The sequence below is a fragment of the Carassius carassius genome, chromosome 41 (genome assembly GCF_963082965.1).
Source record: "Carassius carassius chromosome 41, fCarCar2.1, whole genome shotgun sequence".
In the NCBI taxonomy this organism is placed as follows: Eukaryota; Metazoa; Chordata; class Actinopteri; order Cypriniformes; family Cyprinidae; genus Carassius; species Carassius carassius.
The window spans coordinates 15,669,851-15,679,658 of NC_081795.1; the positions used below are offsets into that span (position 1 = coordinate 15,669,851).

The window sequence follows — 9,808 nt, forward strand, 5'->3', positions numbered from 1 at the left end:
GTATATGTGTGTGTATATGTATTTTTATGTATATACTGTATTCTATATATTGTACCACTCGATTGGGAAAATGTCCAAATTTTTGACTGGTACTGTTCTGTAATATACACAAAGAATATCGTCCGATATATCGATATCTGCCTTTTTGTACTCCTTAATATATGTATCTTTAATTAATTAATTAAAGAGCTCTAATTAAACATAATCATGCCAATCAAAATGAATGTTTAATGGGGAATGACGTTGATGTCTCGTGACCATGGTGTAGTATGTTTATATTCTGTGTTTAACTTTTTACTTCTGGAGATTATATCTAGACTTAAAAATTCCTATTAGTTGTGTTCATTTGTGGAGTTTATCTTGATGAACAAAATATGTATGATTCATAAAATATTGTTGGTCGCGGAGCTTATTTTTGGGGGGGATTTTGTTGAGGGAACCAGGGTGAGCTGGGTTGGCGTAGGCAAGTATGTCAACAATGCAGTGCTGTAATGGTATGACTATGACGGATGTGTGTCTCACATTTTTTGCAACGTCTGTGTTATTAATAAACCGTGTCAAGTCAAAAATAATTTCAGCTTTTACATGCAGTGCTGCTCATCAATGTCAGTGCCAAAACAGTGGACTAATCAGAAGATCCCACGTAGGGAAAGTGTTGTGAAGTTATGTTCACATTAGCAAGTTAGCATGGCAACAGTTTAATTTAACTGCAACATGATGGAGGCGTCATGCTGCACTTTTTAAAAACCATTTGCGTTTTTAGATGCAAAGATGTGATCTGTGTAAACGGTCCCTAACACTATTATTTTCAGTATCTGACTTTTTTCATGACTAACCATCATTCTCTTTTTCTATTTTAGTATTATTTATATACTAATATAATAATTATGAATATCTTGAATTAGCTTCTATTTTTAGGTTTTCATTTTAGTTTTAGTAATTTAGTAATTTTTATTTTTTTTATTTTTCAATGAATGAAAATGATTTTTAATAGTTATAGTTAACAGTAACATTAGTTTTTTGTGATTTCATGATTTCTGTTCTCAGTAAAATGTCACATTAAATCTTGTAATTGACAACTTTATTCACTCTCTTCGTATAGTCGAATGAGCAGCTCAATACTCAGCTGTCTGCTCTAGAGGCTGAGAAGGCAGGGCTTATAGAGACTGTTTCTCAGAAGGAGGCGGAGCTGGCCAGTTTGGGGGTGGAGTTAAAGTGTGTGCAGAGCAGTCTGACCAATGAGAGGGAGAGTGGTGTGAAAGCTACTGAGGCCCTGCAGAACCAACTCAATGAGAAGGTGAAATATTCTTTGTTTACTGTTGATTGTTTTTGTAATTTTACAATAGTGGCTTTGCAGCATTCAGATTCATTATACCAGAAGAAGAACGCTGTAAATATGATAAACATAGTGTCTAAAATGGCTGTTTTCATTGTCTTTCTATCTGTAGGAGAGTCGTGAGCAGTCTCTGGAGAGCGAGCTGGTCTCTCTACGCTGGGTGGCTCTGCGAGCAGCTCTGGAGGAGGCGGGAAGGATTGTACAGGACTGCCTGAATCAGCTAGAGGACCCCGCACACATAAGCTGCACCAGTTCAGCCGGTCAGCGACCAGCTCAAATGACCCTAAACCCTCCCACTGATTATACACACAGCAGGAATAGCCCTACGATAGTGTAATATATATTAAAAGACCTTCTTGTGTGTGTAGATTACCTGGTGTCCAGGTGCCAGGTGGCTCTGGACTGCGTAGAGAGGCTGCAGTCAGCCAGAGATGGCTTTGTATCAGATAACACAGGTGAATTACTACATGTTACACACACACTCATTTCCCCTGTCAACTAGTATTCATCAATGTACCATTGACTCCAGCAGTGTTACTTTGAAACTGTAGCTTTACAAGATACAAGTAACACGTCATTTAAAGTAGTTAAAGAACAGCAAAGTTACACTGCTCAAAGAGAGCTGTATATTAACATTCACATATTTTGGGGTCAGTAAGTTCCTTATTTTCAACAAGTCTGCATTTATTAAAAGTATAAAGTAAAATACAATGGTAACATTTATTGTGATTTTTTTTTTTTCAACATATATATTCACGCACAAATACAATGATCATTTTTTTCAAAAAACAAAAACAGAATTTACTCCTTGTGGAGTTTAGTTTTTTTTTTATTGAAACAGAAACATTAAAACCATATCTGATTCAACACTGAGATGATAGTACCGAGGCTGCACAATATATTGAGACACATCCATAGTGTATTGATTTGTCATGCTACTCTGCTAAATGTTGGAAAAACTCAGTACGGAGTCAAATCTACACAATTTTAAAGGCAGCTGAGCTACTTTTTTTTTATTCCATCACTGTTCTACACCCAAAATGCACCAGTTCAAAAATAAAAAAACCCACACAATTCAACTAAGGATGTACCTTTTAAAAAATCCATTACCAAAAATGCATTCATTGTTAATGCATGCAGACTTTTTCATCACTTTTGTTGACACTCAGTCTATTGAGATGAGAGGCGGTCATATATATCTCACTGATTTCCCTTTATGTGTGTGGTAGATGTGTCTGGACTGGTGCGGGCGGCGACTCAGTTCGCTCACCTGGTGGGTGATGTCATCGTGCAGGGCAGCGCCACTTCCCACATGGTGCCTGTGGAGCAAGCTGACGGTGAGCACAAGACGTCAATCACCCCAACACTACATATTCAAAAGAGCACAGCTGATGCAGCTCTATGTTAATACTTCCTTAAAGACACATATATTGACACTGTACTGACCAATCAGCATCCAGAACTATCTGATTGATATAGGCAGCATAAATGTCATTTCTATTATTAAACTGTATCCACATATAGAGAGCCGTCCAAGAATATAACTATCTGTTTGAGTTGGTATCCATACATCAGGAGGTCATTAGTGTCACTTCGGTTCTGTTAATAACTCTTTCCCCGGAGGTCTGATGTTTTCAGTAGAGCTGTATTAAAGAAACTTGACGTAACTCAAAACGGCTAAATGTGTGGTTCCCATACACACGAGAGATTACGTCACAGCCGTACATGGCAGGAAAAGTGTTTCAGTCCGAGCGTATGTGGAGTGTCTGCAGGTGACAGATGGCTCGTCTGACTGCTCTCTACTTTCTGTCTTTGTCTGTGTGTGGGCAGCTTTGGCAGACAATGTGAAGGCGTGTGGCGCGGAGGCCCTGGCGCTGCTCTGCCAGCTCAAGGAGCAGGAGTCTGTGGGGACGGCAGACTGCAGCCGGCTGAGGGCGGCACTGGATACCGTGATGGTCTTGGGCGAGGTGAGCGAGCCACTGAGAGACGCTCCTTATTTTAGTATAGTAACACTGTGGACCGAAAAAAAAAACAGCATGTGTAATTGGCGGAGAGAATTTCTTTTTATTATTATTTTAATTATTATTTATTTGAAGTCAAAACTAATATGGAATACTTGTTTTGCGTTTACTACATACTGTATGTTATATTCTGTGTACTATCAGGTGTTATTTAAGTATTATTTATATATTATTATTATTATAGTATTTATTCATATTGTGAATTGGCTTTTAGGATGCACTTTTTTATTTTGCAGTGTCCATGTTGCAGTGTGATTATACATTTAAATTCTGAGTGATATTAATTAATAAGATGATCTAACTATATGGTTAGGATTTGATTTATAGTTGCATGTAATTATGCATCATTTATTGTTATTACTGTAGCTACTAACAAGGACACTGCAAAATAAAGTGTTACCAGTTTTATTTTATATTTTCAGTTTTCGTTTTAATTTTAGTAATTTTATGTGCTTTTATAATTCTTTTTATTTTTTATTTTAAATATTTCTTAATTTTCTTAGTAATTTATTAGTACTTTAAATTATTTTCTGTTAGTTGCCAATGTAACATTTCTAAGTTTTTCATTTAATTGTACGTTTTTATTTTATTTTAATATTTTATGTGATTTCAGTTAACAAAAATTTGTAACAGTTTTAGCTAACAACATTATACAATAATAAACATCAGTGAGAATAGTATGCCACATTGCATACTTAATTCACCAAGTTGCCATCTGATCACATGAGTCAAGAAGAAGGGGTTTAAAATCTTACAACTGGTATTAAGATTAATTTTTTTTTCCATTAGAAATAGAAAGTTGTCTTTTTTATTTTTTTGTCTTAATAGTTGGCACTCCGATCAATTAAGAGTCAAGAAAGAGATTTTAATATCACAGATGATTATTCACTATGCTGCAGATGGAAGGTAAAGCATATTGCATTGTGGGATACTGTAATCCACAGTGTGCTCTGCTTACATGCTGCACATTTTAGCATTCAGAATGTATCATCCAGGTATTCCATGAGTATTCATATTACATAATGCAGAAATAGTAGTATGCTATTTTGTTTTCTCTGAGCAGAAGTTGCGTCCTCGGGGTCTGGAACTGCAGCAAGGGGAGCTGGGAGATCTGGTGGAGCAGGAGATGGCAGCCACATCCGCAGCTGTGGAGTCAGCCGCTGCCAGGATTGAGGTAATCAGACGTCTCCCTGCTCTCTCTGTCCTACAGACAGATGCTTAATAAAACATGAAGTGCTCCAATCTAATCCTCTAATGTTTTTTCCCCTTTGCTCTCAAAACAGGAAATGCTCAATAAGTCCAGGGCGGTTGACACTGGAATCAAAATGGAAGTCAATGAAAGGTCAGACAGACTAAACCACATGTGTTTTTCATATAAATTATGTTTTTAAGATTACTGTTACAGTTACAAAAGCGATTTTACAGATTCTATTTGGTTGATGTTCCTCAGTGGATTTGGGTATTCAGTGATCAAAATGTCTCCATGCTGAGCTTATTTCACTTGGATAGAGTTGCACGTTTGCATTCACCCAGACGCATTAGTAGACCCACCCAGGTGCATACAAAACAGGCCTGTGGCTATTTAAATGTTGCTCTCCGTCGCCCCCTGCAGGATATTGGCATCCTGCACAGATCTCATGCAGGCCATCAAACTGCTGGTGCTGTCCTCCAAAGACCTGCAGAGGGACATTGTGGAAAGCGGCAGGGTGAGTCAAAGTATCTAGCAGTTTTAAGAAACCTCGAGCTTAAATTAGCAGAAACAGGTGTTAATGAAGTGCTTTGTTCACAGGGGGCCGCATCAATGAAGGAGTTCTACGTCAAGAATTCCCGATGGACAGAGGGTCTCATTTCCGCCTCCAAGGCTGTGGGTTGGGGTGCAACCATGTTGGTGTGAGTATTTAAGACAGAGAAAAAATAAAAATGCGTCATTTTTGGGCGATGCTATTACATAATTATAAAAAATCTCAGTGGATTACAGAAACCTTATAGGTTTTAGAACCCTATAAAATAAGTTTTATGTTTCCATTTTATTTATTTATTTGTGTTTGTTTGTTTTCATATATATAAATTCTGTTTTTATTTCTTCTCAAATTCTGTGTTCTTCATTTTGAATTTAAATCATAAAAGTTTAACAATTAAATAAACTTAAAAATAAAAAATAAAAAGAAAATAAAAATATTTTTTATAGATTCTGCTTTATTTTTTATATATTTTATAGATATCTTTTAAGATGTTTTAAGCAAATGTGTAAAAAAATGTCGCAATCAAATTAATCTATAAAACTTATATGTAATAAAATCATATATAACAAAACATAGCATTTTTATTTTGGACAAATGAAGTGCTGCACAACAGAGGTTAGCTGTATAAATTTAAATTAAATTGCAGTTCATTCACTCTGTTGCATAGAAAATGTAGACTTTATATTAGTGGTCGACCGATATATTGCCAAAGTCAATATATCGGCCGATATTTGGCATTCTTCAAATGTCGTCATCGGCCGATAAGTTTTTCTGCTTGGTCAATGTGTTCGAGACAGGACTTTTATTTTGATGGTGCTGAGAACATCAACACCTGAGTGCACACAGTGCTCACACGCTCCCTCTTGTTCACTGTCATCATTAACAGTTCTGTCTAATACAAATAGAAGTCTGTCTAACAATCAGATCGAACTGTTAAGCAAAGGAATTAATGTATGCAAAAAATATTATAATGATTGCTTTTATATTATTAGTAATAGAAATGCAAACTAATGAACTAATGAAAATTTAATTTCACAAACCTTATAAACTTAGTCGAATCCAGCTGTGAGATCTTATGAAGTGTGCATTTTTATATCCAGCGTGTTCTCTGTGTGATGGTCAGTCATTGTGAAATGAATACTTTAAACTTTACATTTGTGATTTCAAATTATTCTGCACTTTATGCATTTGCCCACTGTCATATTCATGTCATTTCCACTGTGTGTTGTATGTAAAATTAGTGTTACCCTGGATTTATTTAAAAAATGTGATTCACAGTGCACACAAACTTCCCAGAACACCGAGTGCCCTGTTACAGTGTGTATTTCCTTTTTTAATTATATTAGTATTAAATATTTATTTATTTGTGAAAAATACTTCGTCATATGAAGTATAAGTATGTTTATTTTACACATTTATTTCATAATCTATTGTCAATTGATTTCAAATTTCTTAAATATTAATTAAAATAAAAAAATATCAGCTTTATATCGGCCCCCCTGCTTTCCAAGATCGGAATCGGCATCAGCTGTCAAAAATCAATATCGGTCGACCAATACTTTATATTTCTTTTTGCGATTTTATATTCAAAGACATAAGTGCATATCCTGGTCTATCCAAGAATTGCACAATTCTGTGACATTTCACAGTATACGGTAAATTCCATTTAAATGACTGGATTTAGCATTTTCCCCATTGGGCCCTACAGTTTGATTCTTAAACTAGCTGATCTATGAACTATCCCCCGTGTGCTGCCTCCATTAAAGAGTTTTTTTCTTTCTGCAGTGATGCAGCTGATCAGATGGTGCAAGGCACGGGCAAGTTTGAGGAGCTGATGGTGTGTTCACATGAGATCGCTGCCAGCACAGCTCAGCTGGTCGCTGCATCTAAGGTACAACAACCAATTGGCACTTGAATTAACTTTGAAGCACTATGATGTTAAAGATGATATATAATCCATTTGATCTCCTCAGGTAAAAGCTGACAAGGACAGTCCAAACCTTTCCCGTCTTCGGCAGGCCTCCAAAGGAGTCACCCAGGCCACTGCGGGAGTCGTGGCATCAACCAAGTCTGGCAAGTCTCAGATCGAGGACACAGGTGAGGTTTACAGCACAGCCTTTTCAGCTCACCCTCCTGACTCAACGTTCTCAGACAAGTTTAACTTTGCTGCTCATTTGGGAAATTCAGGCTCAAACTATGATTGCAACATTTCCCATTACATCATTTCTTGTAATTTCTCCATTATTCATTAAATAAGAGCCTGAAGAAAGTATTAAAAGTGGCAGCAGCCTCATTTCACTTCTCATTGACCTCCACAGTCACATTGCCCCATTTCATATTTAACTATAGCTATGAAAACTGGTTTATGGTGCCCTCCAGAGATACAGAAATTAGCAGGTCTACACAGTCAGCCTCTCTCGGGCTGACGTTCTTCTCTGGAGGCAAGACTTTTAAACAACATTGACCAGTCACATGGAGTCAGTGACATTGTGTGTCCTTTTATATCCAGACCAGCAGGAGACATTGTGGATGCTTTAACAGCAGCTAGTAATTACAGACCCTTTTGATTCATTGGTGGAGATTATGCACATTTTCTGTATATATAATTTACACTAGACTTCAGAAGTTAATACTTTTATTCAGTGAGGATGCATTAAATTGATAAAGTGACAGTAAAAACATTTGTAATGGTACAAAAGATTTTTATTTCATATAAATGAAACTATTCAACTTTCTATTCATTCAATTCCTAGAAAAATGTATCCTGTGTTTTTACGGACACTAATTCATATTATATAAATGAAATGTTAAACAGCACAACTGATTTCAAAATTGATGAAAGAAAAATAAATGCTGTAAATCAGTAAATTAGAATGATTTCTGAAGGATCATGTGACACTGAAAACTGGAGTAATGATGCTGAAAATTCACAGGAATAATAATAATGAATAAATACAAATAAATAACATATATATATATATATATATATATATATATATATATATATACATACATACAGTATATATATATATATTTTTTTTTTTATTTTTTTTTTTTTAAGGACAGGTAGTCTGTAATTGACATCACTGCCTGGTGAAATCGTGATTTGCTTCTTAAAATCGAAAGATGAACATATTCTCATTCTAAAGAGAATTTTATTGGACAAAAACACCTGCAAACAAGAGAATCATCTCAATAGTCTGAAAGCTGTTAGACATGAATTAAAAGCCATAAAATTTCAGTCGATGCTAAATTCTCTCCGTTTCAGAAACGATGGACTTTTCCGCGATGACACTGACTCAGATCAAGAGGCAAGAGATGGACGCACAGGTGAGAGTGTATTCATCTGTTCCTCATGTATTTGTACGAGTTTGTGAAGAAATCTGACCGTTTAATGTGTCTCAGGTGCTCGTGCTGGAGCTTGAGACCCGACTGCAGAAAGAGAGGGAGCGACTGGGTGAACTGAGGAAGAAGCATTACGAGCTCGCTGGCGTCGCAGAGGGCTGGGGAGGAGAGGAAGAGGGTAAGACCCCCAATAACACCACAACAACACAATACCGTCTGACCATCTTCCTCCTCAAAAATCATCCCAGAACTCCCTAGCAAATGGAGTGGATTGAAAGTTTTCAGGCTGACAATGGAGTATCAAGTTAATTAGTGTTGCAGATGGGGTGTCGTGTTTGCTTGTACATAATTTGTCTTTCTTTTGTGTTTGTCCGCAGGAACGGGTTGAGACTCATGGTGTTCTGTACAGCAGCCCTAAAAACGGGGTGCTTGACGTCTTTGTACACACACACTATCTTTCCCTTCTCCCTTTTATTGTACTTTTTAACACTTTTGATTTCTTTATTGTACATTAAAGCCAAATAAAAGGTGCTTTTTTTTCTAACCTGCTCCTTCCCCGGCCTGTGGAGTCTGGAGACGTGAGGAGTGTGACGGTATTGTGTGATGAAGCGAGAGGGAGATAAAGGAAGGAAGTGGATGGGACACCACATAGTGGACAGAGAGGGAAGTGCAGGCTCACTGAACTGTCTGAGTATTTCGTGTCCTCTTCCTCTTCATATGAAATGGAGAATCTTTCCCAATCCTGTCTCTCCGTGAAACATCCCATGATGCATTGCACAAGGGTGAGTCACCCTGTTTTGCAGGATATGACACTGTGCTGTGATTCTTCCGGACTCGACTTTTATAAACAGCAGCAGTGTGCGACATCCAGCTCTCAAATGCATTCCTTAATGTCTGGGTCCATCCTTCACAAGTCCCTTAGCAGTGGTCACTGGACTAAAAAGAGTGCTTTGGACATAATAGCTGAAGACCTACTGTGGACTAACACCTTAAAGCACTAGCAAATTCAACCGAGACTCACTTTTCTTCTTAAGCTTTCCTTTGATTATGTTCCGAAGGGAAATTCACTTTATAAGAAACCCTAAATACATTTAATCCACTGGCTTTTTACTGTTCCACCATGTTGTCTTCTAGGACAAACTGCTCATCTAACATATGATGTTTCAGCGAAACTGTGTCCTGATGCGATTCACCAGTTTCAAGTCCATGACTGAATATGAACTGACTGTTTTTGTGAGGCTGAAGCTCATTGTTTTTGTCGTAGTAGCTTTATTAAGGTCATGTAGTTAGCTCAGCACAGATAGATATGGTACCATATTGTATTCGTAAGGGTCCATAGAATGGTCCTGTACGGTTTACATGCT

At 37.0% G+C, this 9,808-nt stretch overlaps 1 protein-coding gene across 2 annotated transcripts in view; it reads left to right on the forward strand.

Annotated features, from left to right (window-relative positions):
• LOC132122854 (huntingtin-interacting protein 1-like) overlaps nucleotides 1-8,988 on the forward strand; it is a 52,903-nt gene extending 43,915 nt beyond the window's left edge. For both annotated transcript variants that reach the window (XM_059533337.1, XM_059533338.1), the window contains exons 18-31: nucleotides 1,103-1,297; nucleotides 1,449-1,596; nucleotides 1,705-1,791; nucleotides 2,566-2,673; nucleotides 3,167-3,303; nucleotides 4,421-4,531; nucleotides 4,641-4,699; nucleotides 4,970-5,063; nucleotides 5,147-5,247; nucleotides 6,885-6,990; nucleotides 7,073-7,196; nucleotides 8,368-8,429; nucleotides 8,505-8,622; nucleotides 8,822-8,988. In XM_059533337.1, coding sequence (XP_059389320.1) covers nucleotides 1,103-1,297; nucleotides 1,449-1,596; nucleotides 1,705-1,791; nucleotides 2,566-2,673; nucleotides 3,167-3,303; nucleotides 4,421-4,531; nucleotides 4,641-4,699; nucleotides 4,970-5,063; nucleotides 5,147-5,247; nucleotides 6,885-6,990; nucleotides 7,073-7,196; nucleotides 8,368-8,429; nucleotides 8,505-8,622; nucleotides 8,822-8,832 — 1,461 coding nt within the window. In that variant the 3' untranslated portion in view covers nucleotides 8,833-8,988. The remainder of the gene's footprint in view (nucleotides 1-1,102; nucleotides 1,298-1,448; nucleotides 1,597-1,704; nucleotides 1,792-2,565; nucleotides 2,674-3,166; nucleotides 3,304-4,420; nucleotides 4,532-4,640; nucleotides 4,700-4,969; nucleotides 5,064-5,146; nucleotides 5,248-6,884; nucleotides 6,991-7,072; nucleotides 7,197-8,367; nucleotides 8,430-8,504; nucleotides 8,623-8,821) is intronic.
• Nucleotides 8,989-9,808: the final 820 nt, after the last annotated feature.